Source organism: Drosophila suzukii, chromosome X (genome assembly GCF_043229965.1).
Source record: "Drosophila suzukii chromosome X, CBGP_Dsuzu_IsoJpt1.0, whole genome shotgun sequence".
Taxonomy (NCBI): domain Eukaryota; kingdom Metazoa; phylum Arthropoda; class Insecta; order Diptera; family Drosophilidae; genus Drosophila; species Drosophila suzukii.
Genome location: NC_092084.1, coordinates 4,881,329 through 4,897,424, shown reverse-complemented (window position 1 = coordinate 4,897,424; position 16,096 = coordinate 4,881,329). Strand labels below are relative to the sequence as shown.

At 41.7% G+C, this 16,096-nt stretch overlaps 2 protein-coding genes across 22 annotated transcripts in view; one reads left to right on the top strand and one right to left on the bottom strand.

Annotated features, from left to right (window-relative positions):
- LOC108014920 (retinal degeneration A) overlaps positions 1-16,096 on the bottom strand; it is a 115,263-nt gene that overhangs the window by 27,356 nt on the left and 71,811 nt on the right. For 8 of the 15 annotated variants that reach the window (XM_036820720.3, XM_036820722.3, XM_036820709.3 and 5 more), the window contains exons 2-3: positions 5,300-6,090; positions 3,292-4,724 (exon numbers count right to left, since the gene is read on the bottom strand). In XM_036820720.3, the coding sequence (XP_036676615.2) occupies positions 3,292-4,724; positions 5,300-5,563 (1,697 nt within the window). In that variant the 5' untranslated portion in view covers positions 5,564-6,090. The remainder of the gene's footprint in view (positions 1-3,291; positions 4,725-5,299; positions 6,091-16,096) is intronic. The other 7 variants (XR_011604584.1, XM_036820721.3, XM_036820711.3 and 4 more) reach the window with 1 other exon arrangement.
- Positions 1-16,096, top strand: part of LOC108015113 (uncharacterized) — a 71,877-nt gene that overhangs the window by 48,979 nt on the left and 6,802 nt on the right. The window contains exon 1 of one of the 7 annotated variants that reach the window (XM_065867739.2): positions 12,877-12,891. The exons of the other annotated variants lie outside the window; for them this stretch is intronic. The gene's annotated coding sequence lies outside the window, so the exon portion shown is untranslated. Of the gene's footprint in view, positions 1-12,876; positions 12,892-16,096 lie in introns of those variants that run through there. 7 annotated transcript variants of the gene reach the window in all.

Below are 16,096 nucleotides of genomic sequence, written 5' to 3'. Positions count from 1 at the left end.
TGCCCCATTGTCATAAAAGTTAAGTTAACTTTTTGTTCCTTCTTGTTCGATGGCTGGTAGCTACATCTCTTGTTGTTATTGTTGTCGGGTTGGTTTTGTTGTTATTGTGTGGATTGGTGGGTGGTTGGGTGGTGAAAAAAGGGGGTGAGAAAGGCGGGAGATCCAGCGGAATGTCTGAGGACCCAAAGTCGCATGAATGAACCGCACACGCCCCGGGGACAGACTGAAGAAACCAAAGAAAGACGCATGGATGGTCGGCGATGCACTGGGAGAAAAATGCTAATTTTAAAAGAACTTATTAAAATCTGAATGAAACAAAAAGGGAAGATAGGAAACAAACTAATTCTGGAGATTGAGCTACTTTAACTTTTAAAATCAATCGATTTAGACCCCTGAAAATGGCTTATTTTCGAACTTTGGTAAGGTATATTATTATCCTAAATGATTTGGTATTTTATTTGGTATATTATTATCCCAAGTGCATGATAGAATGGAACCCAAAGAGTTCAAGAGTCGAGATTGGAGTGTAGACCGCATCCGAGAACCGAGAATAAATGGCTGCAGTGTCCGGCATGCGTCGCATGATTGAATGATTTTATAATATTTTCCATTTTATCGTGCAAAAGCTCCAAAAAGGGAAACAAATTTTTGGGGGTTGGGGGAAATTAAACATATCAGCCGGTGGTCAATTCTCAGAATTGCCGTGGAATGTCCGAAATGGGAGCCACAAAATGGGAGATAATAACGCGTCACGCTTCGGTATCGTAAATCAGCAAATCCAACTTTATGAGGGGACCCACCAACCCACCAACTCAACGCCCCAGGGCCCCCACTAATGGGGCGCCCCTGAAGAGAGATTTTAATGGGCATGTACGGGACAATAAATGACCATAAATTGGGACAACATGAATCGGAAATTAAAAACGATACCCATCCACCCAGGTCAACCCTCAACACTCAACAGCAAACCACAACAAATTGCCACTGAACGCTTTTTGATATTAATTCAATTTCATTTCCAGTACTTATCTTTGAGTGCATAGGGGGCAGTCAAGGGTTAACCGATGTGTGTGTGTGTGTTCATGTACGTACCTGCAAGTAAAAGAGCGATAATAAAAATTATTCATTGGGGAAAATATTTACTTATATTTTCGAGTGCAAAGCGAATGCCTCAGCAATTTATGGATTGCCAGTGCCGAGTTCACTTGAATTTTTAATGAATATGAGAATGAATGGCAATGCAATTAACAACTTTCAATAATGAAATAAAAATGAGGTATAAAACCAATAAATATTTGGCAATATACTCGTATACCACTTTCTCGGCAAGTTATGTAGGTTCAGTTAATTTTCAAGTACGGCAATATGTTACAGTTCACCCCCTACCAGGGAAAACTCCTCTGTGATATAATAATAAGTACTTCTGTGTTCTCCCTACGATAAACCAGCACTAAGCTAATTAATTTTCCGCGGAACGAAATCGTGTTCCTGGCCACGGAAAAACCCACACACGCTCACAGGGAGTCCTAATCTATCTAATCCATCAGAGGTGGGTTCCGAATTATCCACGGTCATATCGGTTCCCTCGAAAAGGAAGAGGACTCCTGGTGCCTTGGGTGCTTTTTCGGTTGGTGGTGCAGTGAAACAAATTGGCCGCAAGTGGTTCGTCAGCCTCACACCTCGCCACTTTGAACACGAGGTCCATTCGCCTTCTCGTCATTCATCCGGCAATGGGATACGCGGACCACGGACAACGGACAACGGCCAACGGACAACGGACAACGGACAACGGACAGCGGACAACGGACACGGGACACAGGACACTTTGTTTGAATATTATTTATGAGCGGCTTTTGTTGTAATTCAAGGAAATCGGTTCGCTGAGCCAATTTTACTACCCTAATGGTGGGTATGCTAAATTATAAAAGTCAGATTAATTTCCTAAGATACTTGATTAATAACTTTTCATAAAATTATAATTAACTTCAGCCTTTTTCCAATTATATTTGAATCGATCATTTTTTATTTAGTTCCACGTCTTCTAACTTATATGCCACGTAAATGAATTTTTAATATTAGAAAAATAATGATATATAAAAGTCTGGGGGTTGTTAAATATAATTTATATAAATTTAAGAATCACAAAAATATATAAATAATATTACTTTAATAGAAACCAAATATTCTAAATTTTGTATGTAAGTTTGTTGATTCCAGAAATATTTTATTCATGCACTCCAAGATTAGATGTCCCTATAGCTACCACACAAAAACAAAAAGCCTGTTAAGGAAAGATATATATACTTCTTAATTCCCTGTTTTAGGTAATATGATTTATTAGAAGGGCATTTAAAGTATATGTACTTTTTATTTTCTGCTTTCCTGTCTGGCTTATTTTTTCGTGCGGGCTCCCATAATTTATTCAAGCCGAGGGTTGGCATACGGCACACTTTAGTTTACGACGGCAGTGGGCCAACTTGGCGAGAATTATGATTTGCCAAGGCGAAGTGGACCGGAGCCTTCTTTTCTAATTAGGCTTAAGTCGACGGGGTTTTAGTCCACTGACGGACACCAAACGGACAAGAAACGGGCACCTAATGTGTCACCCCGAAAGGCACACGTGTCACATACGCCCATCAAGTGGGGTTCGAGATTTGGGACTCGGGATTCGGGATACGTAGCACAGGATAGTCCCTGGTCCCTGGTTTGCATCTCCAGTCCGTCGTCGTCCTGGGGCTGATCCCAAAATCCCAACGAGAGCCACGTGTTAAGCTCGTTTTAATGAGTCAATTTAAAAGTTGGCCGATCTAAAAATAGCCTCCCAACTTAGGAGGGGATTTGCCGATGGCGGAACCTCAAATCTCTGGCAAAGTGAAGCCGAAAGTAAGCAATGAAGGGTGGCCCAACTAAGGGTTCGGTTTTTTTCCCCCAAGTCAAAGTGAACTGCTATCTAAATTGGTGTATGTCAGGTGGGGCAAGGCTTAAAACTGTTGGGTGAACTCTGACATAAAGATAACACTAGTTTAAACTTTTTTCGTTCGTTTGGGCTTCGTTTTCGACATCTGCTCGGTGTACAGGTACATTTTGAACGAAATAAGAAGAACAATTCGTTGTTTAAATACGCTTTCTAGAATTTAAACATTTTAACTAACCAACGAAATTAAACAAAGAAAATATGAAATAATTAAAAAAAAATATGTTGCTTTAAAAAAAAAAAATTAGTGATGTATAAAGTGTTTTAAAATAACTCCTATCGAATCGGGTTCCACAACATCTATGCATGGTACATACCCATCTGCGTAAGTGACGGTGGATCCGGTCATGGACAAGGCCTTGTACCTGGCCTGCTCGTCGGTTGGTAGAACGATGTCCACGGATCGCGACCTGGTGGCATTGATGTTCGGCACGGTGAGGAAGCACCCGTCGGCACTAGGCTGCAGCTCCTCCGTTTTGGCGTTCGACGACAGCTTGGAGAAGCACGAATCCACGGAAGCGGCGCGATCTCGCTTCAAGTCCGGCACCATTAGGTAGATATCCCGCACCACGAAGGCGCTATGATGACTCGAGGATGATGCTCCTACCCCACCAACGGCTCCTGGGGATCCGCATGTGGCCATTGTCGAAGCCTCTTCCAGCGAATCAGCCGTATCCACCGATGACTTGGTGTTGGTGTTGCTGTTGTCCACCTCCTCGTGCGACACATTCTCCAGTGAGTTGCCGGTGGGCTCCACAAAAATCGCCTCCTGTCGCGAAATCGACCGACGTCTGGCCCGCACCGGGAGACCCATGGCTGCCCCGGCATCCTCAGCATCGGCGGAGGAACAGGGTGTCGAAATGGTCGGGGCCAGAGCTGGCATTCGTCCCGAGTGGGAGGAGCATGGCGACATGGGCGGCGAGCCCGGATCCAGTGGGAGATGCGGTGGTGATGGATAATCCCCGTTTGTTGGACTCAGCGTAAAGGTTATGCCGCACGGCGTGGCCGGCTGTGGTGGCAACAAGGTGTTGCCAAAGTGGGGCGATCCATTGTCCGATCCCTCCAAGCCCTCATCCTCGGAGGCCGAGGTCACCGAGCTGCTGCCGATGGTGTGGCGCCTCATTTGGCGTGGCAGACGGGCACGCGACTCCTCGATGCTGCTCCCCTGGCTGCTCATGTTGCCAATGCGTATGTCCATCTCCAGAGCAGCATCATCATCCGGATCGTGATCGTGCTCGGACTCCACCTCGGTGCGGGGGTCTTCGTCCGCCTCCTCGGTGGCCGCCTCGGTGGTCTCCTCCTCGGCATCCTCAATGGCCGTGCTACCCTCCCCCTCTTCCTCCTCCTCATCCTCGTCCTCGCTGGCCTCCGAGCTGGTGTTGCTGTAGCTGAGGGCCGTCAGCTCGCGATGATCGATAAAGTAGCGCTGGTCGGCCGTCATCCGGCGCTCGTACTCCTCCAGATAGTGACAATGGATGCACGGCGGTGGTGTCTTGGTGGACGAAGTGCGGCGAACCTTTAGCCGCCTTGGGACCTCCAAAAAGGTGCCGGAATCATCGCTGCCTCCCGAGGCAGTTGCCGAGTCGAAGCTATGGGATCGCTGTTGGTGAGCCGCCAAAGGAACCTGCAAGAAGCCGGCTTCCGAGGAGCGTTCATCTGCCGAAGCCGAAGATGAGGATTGCTGCTTGAGCAGGCTGGAGGAGGCCCGCTGCGACTCCAGTTGCATCTCGTCGAAGGATGCTGAGCGCACCTGCAACAAGTGGGGTTTACAGGGGTCAGAGGCGACTCTATTTAATGGCGCCCAACGTGGGGCATTAGCTACACACGTTTCAATTTATCGGAAGTTATCGAACTTAACACATGCAAAACACAACAGAAAAAAAGGCTAAGCAATTTGACAATCAATAAACGAATATATCGCCCAACGTGGGATATTGGAAACAAAGACTGGTTTTATGGAAGGCTTTTTAAAATGAGACATGCAAAACACAACATATAAAGGACTCCAAGTTTATCAATCGCATTTTTGAAAACATGCTTAAAACATAAACGCAAAGGTATCACTTTATACCGATTGGACAAAACGTAAGGACAGCAAGAGAAAAGCTATGACAAAGTAGGTTCGATTTAAAGTTGATTACACTTATAATTGGCGCCCAACGTGGGACATAATAAAAAATGTAAACACCATAAATCAAAGGAACAAAAAGCAAAACGACTGAAGTCAGTTAAAGACGATCCATAGAAACAATCGAGATCTGCATGCTACAGGCAAAAACAAACGGGCAATATCGATAGGTAACATCGGAATTATCGAGTATGCACCTTTTTTACCTGCTTGGGCACCTCTAGGCTGTTCTGCATCTTCATTTCGGCACCTGTGGGAGTGCGCGATCGCGTGAATGTTGTACGCAGACGTTGCATGGTTGCTGCCGTTGTTGCTTGCAGTTGCTGGTGGAAGTTGGTGGTTGTTGACGATGTTGTTGCTGGTGTTGCTGTTGCAGCCGCCTGCCTAATTGCCGCTGCAGCGCTGGTCGAAGCAATGGGCTCGGTCAGCTGATCGATGGATGGTTGATGCTGCTGCTGCATTTCGCTTAGTTGTTGCCGATACAAAGTTGTTGCAAGTAAGTGTTGCTGCTGCTGCTGCTGTTGCTACTGCTGCTGCTAATTGGTTGTTGCCGGTGGTTGTTGCACTTTGTGCTGCTCTTATCGTTGTTATATTGTTGTCACTATTGATGTTGGGATTGATATTCTCGTCGTTGTAGTTGATCTTGCAATTGCTGCTGTTGTAGTTACTGCTGGTGATTAGTTGTTGGCTATTGCTGGTGTGAGTGTTGCCGTTGTTGCTGTTGTAGTTGTTGTTGCGAGCTAACTGCGGATTGACAAATCTGATGGCCAATTCCATTTCGATGTTAATGTTCTGTCAAAGTTTAATTTTTTTCTATCTGGTTTTTCTTTTCTTTTTTTAAATGCTTAGCTTCCTGGAGGAGAAGTTTTTTTCTGTTGATGGGTGAGTTTCAGGACTCTCGTTGTGTGTTTTTTGTGGTTCGCCAAAAGTCAGTTGTTGGTTGGCTCTCGGCTTTTTGTTTTACTTTTAATTAATCAAAAGTTTCGCGCTGTGAATTGCAATTTACAAAGGACCCAGAAAAGAGAGAGAGAGGTGGGAGAATTGATTACGTTAGTTAAATGATTAAAAAGCATTTTCCGCAGTTTTTCTTTGCACACGAAACTTAAACAATGGCTGCAAAAAACCAAAACAAAAAAAAAACTGCTCAATTTACACGCCAAACAAATTTTTGCTGACCAATTTCGTGAAAGTCTCAAACGCACACACTCACTCACACAAAAGCCATCACATCGAAGGTTTTCCGTAAATTGAAAAATCCTTTTATCGCCACCGGTGCTAAAAATGTTTGTTTGAAGTATTTTTTAAAAACTGCTGCCAGTTGCATGGCGAAAAAATCGAGGGGTTAAATATCGACAACCTTTGTTGTCGTTATAAAACCTTTATTTTTTTAACTAGCCTGCCGTTTATGGCATTTATTAGTTTAGATATATTAAATTTAGATACAAAACATTTTATGACTGCATATTCCAACAAGATTAAAAACGAACTTGGATTTGAAATATTTTTATTTTACTTCCGTAAAAACCTATTGAATGCAGCATTGTTGCTTAGGATATAAAATATTTGATATTTTTTTGAACTCTGAAAGGGATTAATATTATTTCCAGCCAGGGCAATCAGATTCGTTTTCAGATTTAGCCCTTTGACCCGCGCATGGATACTATTGTTTGCCATTTGAAGCGATGTGCAGTTCTCCCCCTTTTTTGTTTTTTGAAAACTTTTTGTTCGCTTTTTACTTTGCTTTCTATTCTTTTCCATTCCAATCCATTCCAAAAACACACGGAGGCACGTGTGTTTAGTTGAAAGTGCTAAATTGACGGGCGATGCGGTTCGCTACGGTTCGGTTTGATTCCGGGCTGGGAAATGGATGAAAATGGGGGAAATGGGGCGAGCTTCGAGGGGCGGTTTCGTTTTACTACAGACAATGGGTGGCCGAAGGAAAACAACGGCAAAAAATTCATTATGGCATACCTTTGGCATGTGCCGCGACTCTTCTTGTAGAGCGGTCGGGGTCACCACGGGCGAAAGGGGGTCACCAGAGTGTCGAAGGGGGTCAGGGGTCAGGGGTGGGGCTAAAAAAGGGATGCGGCCGGACAAAGAGCGCTCGTGCCCCCCTTTCTCCACCGCCTCTGTTTGTGTGCGTCGCAAATTGAAAGCGTGAAATTAAATGAAAATGATATAGCTTTGAAATTGAATTCCATAGAAATGCCAAAAGTTTGCCAAAAGGTGCCGGCATGGAATGGCTTTACGAGTCGCAAGGAATTTGCCAAAGTGCGTAATTACAAAAGCCAAATGGCAGTCCGAGATACAGAGATTTAACTGGAAGTGGAATGCAAGTGCATAGAATGCACAGCCTACTTCTGAGATTCAGATTCTTCAATTGAAACATCACCCAATTAGTGTGGCCTACTTTCCGGCTTTCCTTGTAAAAATTAAACATAACTAAAGTGGATTTACCAAAGTATATTATCACCTTAAGGTATCATTTATAAGTGTTTCGATTAATTTAAATCTATTTTATTGAAATGCTGGTGATTAAGCTTTAATAAAAAAGAAATCTATAAGTGACTAACTCAACAATTGTTGATTTGTAGTTTTAATATTTAACTTTTTAACAGAGCTTTAATACTTTGAAGCACATCTATAAGTAATCCCTTGAAAATCCCTGTCTAAACGGAAAGCTGGCCTAAAAACTTTTGAGAATTTTCTGAATAGAAGCAAAGTTTCTGAAACAATTGCCCTGATTTATGCCATTCGAAATGTGGTGGGGGGGTTACTTTGTAATTAAGCAAATTTCCGACAAGAAAAATACCCATAAATCTTGGACATTGTTTGCCACTCAGTTAATTAGTGGAAAACTGACAGATTGTGTTTTTCAGCGATAAGCCAGAATTCGAATGGAAAACCATTTTCAAGTGGGTCAGCGCTCCCTTCTATTATATCACATCTATTTGTAACTTACCCCCCTAAACTTTCCGCATCGTTTAAAGGGCCAAATCAAGTATATACACATGCTGGCTTATTACAAACACGTTATTTATTTGCCGACCTCTTGACTTGACCCCACTTTTTCCCTTTTCCTTTTTCTGTTGCCTTTCTCCTTTGGCCTGTTGCCTTCAACTTCCCTGATGGCCTCGTAATTGTTCAGAGCCCGCGTGGCACTAAGTAAAAAGTTTTGTATAATTTTTCATAAAGCCAGAGCCCACGAGGAGCCACAACAACAATACAAAGTATATATATATATACATATATATAAGAACTCAAAGCGCTGCAAATGGAGCAACTGGGGAATCGGTGGCGTATGAGGAATGCCCTTATTATGTGACTGAGGGAAACCCCCTTTCTCCCTCTCCCCAGGCTCATTCACATTCCCCTACTCTCGCCATCTGGAAATTGGGCAAATCCCCCTTGGCCGTGCGCCCCTGCCTTTGAGTCTGGCTCATTAAAGGTGCCACAAAAATGAAAGCGCTTCACTTACAGGCCATAAACAATTTTGTAAAATTAATTTTGACCCCGCTTAACCTGCAATTTGTCATAAAAGTTGGACCAAAAAAAGCAGCCAAGTGCTATTGATGACCTCAAATTAACGGCAATTTAATATGCTTGTTTTGGGCGTTCATAAGTTGTTTATAACATAAATATATGTAAATATATATTGAGCTTAAGTAGCAGATTAGCTTCGATTTGCAGGTAGTGTATTGACTATCTTTTAAATGTATATTTTAAATGTATCTCTTTATCTTATAAATATTTCTTATATTTTTTTTTAAATATTGGTATTACTTATTGAGTTGATTTTATTAAGGTACAAGTAAGAAAGTATCCTCAAGAAAAATAAGTTTAAACTATGCGTAAGCATACCATTTGTGTCCAAATGTTTCTGGAATGAGTTTGCGACTTTAAGATACATAAAGCAATAGCTTTTAGCACAACACTTCAATCCCATTAAAAATTTCCCGGAACCGAGCTTAATGAGAAAGTTCTTCACCTGTCCAGGTGGAATACGAAATATGATACTAGTAAAATTTTGAATTACTGGGAAAATCAATTTGGTAACTTTCGGCAAGAGTTTAATTGGTCCGAGTGGCTTATTTCCCCCTTTTCATTTTGTTCTTTCCCTTTCTACGAAGCTGAAAATTAATCCGCGGCATTTTAATTTTTGCTGAGGAGGAGGAAAGGAAAACTGGGGGAAATTAACTTAGTCAGGCGAGGAACTGCGGTCGGGGCAAGGGGAAGTTGTCTCAAATAAAAGAAGAAAAATATGTTAATTTCAATTAATTGTTGGCAGCAGGCAAAGTTCTAAAAAAAAAAAAAGAAAGACGGAATAAACCGAAAGAAAAATTGGTTAAAGAAGAGAAGAGTTTACGCTTGAAGGGGTAAGGGTTGGGTTGAGGGTTTCGAAATTTTGGATGGGGTGGGTTGGGGTTGGATGGGGTTGGGTTTTCCCTTTCGTCAGAATAACTCGGCAGCAGGATCATAATTTGCTGCCATTTGTCGCTGCCAGAAAAGAGAGATGAGAAGTGTGTTTTTGTTGCACCTAATGACTGTTGGGGAAATTATTTAACGCGAAGCGTTTTGGCGCCACAACTTTATCGAGGGGGTCAAAGTACACACCCCATTCTCCTCCGAAAAAAGGGGGCCATCCAAAGTATTCCAGGAAATTTTGGTAGAATATTTAAATAAATTTTGACAAAATAACTTGGCAAACAAAACGAAAAGTGAATGGAAAAACTTTTTCATCCGCCCCCATCCATTTCATTTTCTGGCTTAATTTTCTCCCTTTTTTTGGCACTGCTCTGTTTTCGGGGCTCTGGAGCTGTTGCACGTGTCCTGGGGATCCGATCGGAGCTCTAAGGACGTGCCCGATGATTTGGCATATTTATCAATGGCAGAGGAATCCGAGCCAAACTGCCGGCAAGAGATTGAAATGTGAGCAGAGGGTATTTTCGCTGGGCGTTTATCTTGGTTCTTTCAATGCACAGAAAAAAAATATGTTTGTTTTAAAAATACACATATTAATATACAAAATAATTTAAGTCCTTTCTTAAATATTTTATACTTTAAAATTCTTTTTAGATTCCCCTATTTTGGAGAAATTAAATTTATAGTCGAGTTCTAATAATTTTCCTGGTACGCTTTCACGAATGCACAGAAAAAAAATGTATATTTGCTTGACTTTTACATATGTAAATAAATAAAATATTTTATTTATTACCACTCGAATAAAACCTATCAAAAATATACACTTTTGATATGTTTAGCTAACAAAATAATAATACAGCACTAATATTTTCTTTGAAGCGAAAGTCCAACCAAGTTTACTAGTAAATTTTAGGAAAGTGTAGAACTATCTCACGTTTTTTCGCCAGTGCATCTTCATCTTTGGCATCTCAGTTGGTTGGCACTTTTGAATGCGAATTCGATTCGGCTTGCAAGTGGGTCAACAGTGACGTCAGCAGGTGGCAGAAAAAACAAAAAGAAAAGGGGGGAAAACCCATAAAAAGTGGGAAAAAGGGTTGCCAACTTGAGCGATTGCTTCCACTTGAGGAGCCGTTTTTTGTTCGCTTCTCGACGGCTTTTCTCACAATTTTCCTCGCATTTCCCTGCAATCTCAATCGATGCCAAGTTGGGCTGCAAGTGGAGCAGGTTAAGTGCAAATCCTTGTAAGGAACTGCCATCGATAGTTCCTATATGCACACATAAATACATGGGTGTTTGTAGAAGAGTCTGTGTATTTGAAATGTTTGAAAATCGCGTGTAAAACGCGTCATGCAATTATCAATAGTGACAGACAAGTAATGAGAATTGGCGGTAGGCAAATTGACGGGCAGTTCGGATAAAGTGTGGAAATGCACAGTAGATTTAGCAAAGTATGCAGAACCACCACGCGAAATTACAATCAATTATTTTTGGATAGCATTCCAAAGTTTTCTTTATAATTTTAAATGTTCTGCCAAGTTTATAGTCTATTGAAATACTTTAATTTAAAGTCAGTTTGTATTTTTTATTTAATTTTTTTCCAATGCCTTTCCTTTGATTAACGCCCGAGTAAAATAATAACCACATTTCCGGCATCGCAGTCCACCTCATTGAATTCGAATGTATTTCTTGGCTTTCTATCCTCTTTTGATTCACAAAGTCCACCACATATTAAATAAAATCGCGTGGCTTTTCCACTTTTCGCACCGCCTGACCCCCGAGCCCCCGAGCCCCTGATGCCCCGTGACCTCCTGACCTGACATCTTTGACACTCTATTGAAATGGATTTTTGAGCATTTCAGGACCCGATTCGATTTGTGTGCTGTTGGGGGTGTGGTGGTGTGGTGTTGTGGAGGTTTGTCAACCCCCCAATGACCTTGCCACGCCCAGTTCGATCCGCCTGCCCCTGACAGCCTCTCGAAGCAAACGGACGGCATTAGCCATAGGAATCGAGGGGCAATATTTGATATCCACTTGCAATTATGTCAGCACACACTGACAGGCCACAGCTCGTTGACTTTTCCAAGGCGGGGAGGGGGTGCTGACATATAGGGGGTTACGTGGGGAGTGCTACGAAGGGGGATAAAGCCCGACTCTGGCCAAATCGCACCGAGGTGCTAAGGCAACGTCAGACCCACTCAAAGTCAACACAAAGTGGCCGGGAAATTAGGGCATTTAACATGCGGCTGGTAAAAAAACGGCTGGGCCAAAAAGAGAGCAAACAAGGCCAAAATGCGCTAAATACTTGTCTCAATAAACGAGATTGTTGTGCAGGTTGTGTGACTCCAAGCGAATAAATGGCTACCCTGGAAAACTACCACCAGGAATTACCTGCAGAAAGTACTGCATTTTATTTGGGTTGATAGAACTGACACACGGTATAATAGTAAATGGGGTTCAACTTGAAAATTAATAACTTATATAAGGTTCGAAAATATTATGAACCACACATAATTTCTTCCAAAAATTAGGAATAAATATATCAAAGAGTTTGTAATATATTTACATTTCAGTTTCACTTCTCAATAAATAATCATTAATTATAAGGGGTTCCTGTTCTATAACTATAGATTGTTTTTTAATATTTTGTACAACTAACTGAACTCCCCAACTTGCGCAACACTCCTCTAAAATCCTCAAATACCCAGAATCTAATCTCCGACAATGGATTTTCTTTCAACTCGGACAGGGCCGGACCCCCACCCTCCCCAGTTTCGGGCCCTAAAAGTAAAGTGTTATAAGGTGCTAAGCAGCTAAGCACATAACAACAAGTTGGGATACGGGTAGTGGAAATGCTGAAATCACCGAGGGCAGTTAGACGCCTCCTGGTAATTTGAAACTTGTTATGGGCCAGGTGCTAATCAATTTTTAAGCAGCTTCAACAACAAGTAAAGCCTCTCTCTCTGCCCATTTCCCCGATTTCTTCTTCGACAAACGGAAAGCCAAGCGAAGAAATTTCCATTCGCTAGTTAGAAATCGAGTTCAGTTGTCCGTCAATTTCCAACTCGAGCGGTTCGACATAATAGTTTCTAATATAGGTATATTTTTTTAAGTGCCCTTAAGTGTTTGCAAAGTCGCACGGCTCCTTGCTAGACAAATAATGAATTTGGCAAGATGTCGGAATAGCTGAGAGCACAGCGGATCGAGTTTATAATCGACCGATAAAAATGTGAATATTTTTTAAAATGCGGCTATGCCTCATCTAGTCAATTGCATTACTTTGACACCATCAACAAGGGAGGATAAATAATGTAAAAATATCTTGAAGTCTAAAAGTGGAAGGGTGGAAACCCTTAAGAAATACAAAAAGGTAAATAAAAATGGTTATGTTACTTGATTTACAGCTTAAAAAGCTAGCTAGACTGAAAATTGAAGTCCTTACAATTATCCTTGCTCCGAACTTGCCCAATTAAAACAGATTTTCAGCTGAGGATATTGGATACTTGCAGATTTTCCCCAGACTTTCTTTGTTTTCCGGCTTATTAGAGTAATTACGGCGGTACCCATTGTGCAACATAGAATCTATTTCGATGGCCATTACTCAGGGGGATGAGCTCCCCCTCCCTGGGATCCCCTTCAAAGCAATCCCCTTTCTCCGAAAATGCTCATTAGGCACATTACATGCATTCAGGACGGGGTGATTTCAATGGGAGTGGCAAACAGTTTCAGATTAACTACCGGATAGCGCCCACATTGATTGCATGAATGGTCTGCCTCTGAATGGTGTTGCATTTGTGGGCGCTTGTGGGCGGGGCAGGGATCTTTGTTATCTCTCGGTTCTGAGTACTGAGTTCTGAGTTCTGGGCTCTGAGTTCTGGGTTCTGGGCTCTGGGCTCCCACAACAATGGACTGCTGCAGTTTATTGTAATATCTATTGAAAGACCCAACAGCGAATGCAATCAACAGCAACCGACTCCGTCCGGGGCCTTCTAACTTTTTCCATTACCGCACAAAGGGAATGTCAGCCCCCCCCCCCCCCCCCCTCTCATATATATTTGGATATATATTCAGGACAAATACTGTATAGTTGTTTGGGGTTGGTGTGGAAGTGATAATGAGTGCTAGACAGGGACTTTGGTTGCCACAAGTTTTCGGCACACTCGCATACATCGAGAATCCAGTGCGTTCGTCTGAAACTTGGCAGCATAATCCCTGTGTCCTCAGTAATTAGCCAAGTCGCTTTCAATTGCGAAAGTTTTCAGTTAACTGGGATAAAGCCAAGATGAATGTTGACGTTGGGCTCAGAAAAATACATATATGCAAAGCATAGTGGAGGGAAATAATATAGGTTTATTCACTGACTAAATATTACTTATAAATAACTTGAAAGAAGGATAACATAAGCAGTTTTGCGATTTATAATAAAGGGTTTATTAAATAATAGAAAACCTTTAAAAACCTTAGTATTGATCAAAAATTAAGAAGCTGAGGGTCGAAACTATGTATTAGTTAGTTGTTAATTTTTTAAAATAATAATACTAATTACACAATATTTATTGATCAATTGATTAAAAACCAGAAACAATTATTAATTAGAAACTGACTTTTTGAAAGTGACTCAACTTGACTTGATTGCTCATAGCTTTCCTGTTAAATTTGCTCCTGAATGGAACTTCATCCCAGGAATATAAGCAAAATGCCTTCTACCATTTTGTCCTTCGCCACGGGTTTAGCATTTCAATTTCGGGAGCAAACAGCCGGTCCATTGATACCCAATCGGATCTGATATCTGATTAACTTGTCCCAAAACAGAATGGCAGCAAACACTTTCGACGTTGTCGGCTTGTTTGTTTGTTTGTCGCCGAGTGTGGGAATTGGGAACTGGTGGATGGTAGATGGTAGATGGTAGATGGTAGATGGGAATCCCCCACTTCGAAGCACCGACATGCAATAACAGCAGTAAAAACAACAATAACACCAGAGCAACAGAAACAACAACAACAACCCCGCCCAGATGACAAGTAACTGGGTCCAAAGTTGAAGGCAAACAACAATTAAGCGCATAAACTGGGGGATAATCCTGCCATGGGGCCAACTACTGAACACTGGATACTGGATACTGGATACTGGGTTACTGGATTCGGGGAAAGAGTCCGAACTGGAGGAAAACAATTTCCATAAACATAAACAAAACCGTTTCGGTAGCATAATCAAGTTCAGCATCGAGTTTCCGAGTCGCCGGCAGACACAATCTAATTGCAAATTATGCTGCACAGTGTACAAGGGGGGTCAGCAAAGTAACACCACTTAAAGAATAAAATCATTATTTAAACCATTTTTTAAGCTATTTTTTAAATAGTTTAGAAAGAGCAGTTTATATGCATTTTAATTAATTAAATACATTTAAATTATAACAAATATCCCAGTGAATTCCCAGTGCTATTTTCACAGCCCCCACTGTATGTATACACTGTTGGAAAAACTTTGTCCGGCACGGCAGGGCACAAAAGTCCGAAATTGATCGGCATTATTCAATGGGATTTATGTATGCAGCCCCGAGTGGCCGAAAAACTTTTATTTATTTACAATTTGTTGCCATTTGTTTCAGTTGGCCAACTTTGGCAAATGTCCCTGGGACAGTGGCTGCTAAAAGTTAGCTGACTAAACACTAAGCACGCCGCAAATTTATGCCGCTCAACTTGTACGCCAACTTTTCAGTTTCCATTTCAGTTTCCGTGGCTGTTACTTTATTTTTGTTTTATTTATTTTCACCACTTGAATAAATGTATCAGTTACACATGTGTGAGTGGGTACGGCCTTGACAGGAAATAAAAAAAGGGGGGAATGGGTGGCAGGAGCAACAGGCGAATGAATCATGGGTGTCACATGAGTGCGGCGCCGCAAGTGAGTTGTAATTCATTTGCGAGTGGATGCAAAGTTGTCGTTGCGAATGGGCAATTGAATGGCGAATAATTCTCGCAGCTCGGGCTCATCCATATCCATTTCGACGATTTACAGGATCCCAAAGGTGGCGAAAGCTGCGCCACCAGGTGAACAGGTGAGTTATGAATGCCCCATAAATTATTCACAATTTATTCGCCACTCTTTTGCGTGACTAATAAATAAATCCCTAGGCAAATGATACTCAAGCGCAATTTAGAATTTAAATAAATTAATTTTGGCATTAAGCCTGGCTCTGTTCAGCAAATCCATATTTAATTACAGCAATTTAACTATAAATAAATATGCAAAAAAAGGGCCAATTCCATTAGAAGCCTTACAACTGCGTTTATCTAATGAATTACTCAAATATTAATAGGCCAGCCGACAATCAACTGCAGTGAATAAATTAAATATGCCATTTAGTATTGTTTTTCGCATAATGCCATTAAGTGGCACGATTAAAAATGAATCACAAAATAACAAAATATATTAAGCACTTAAATAAGTCGGGATGTAAGGCTATAGCAATGTTAAATGCATAATTGATGGATTGCTCGGTGGCCCAAACAACATGTGGCTCAAATATGCAGCTACATTTCGACGGGTTGCTAATGGACAGGATGATGAAGTTG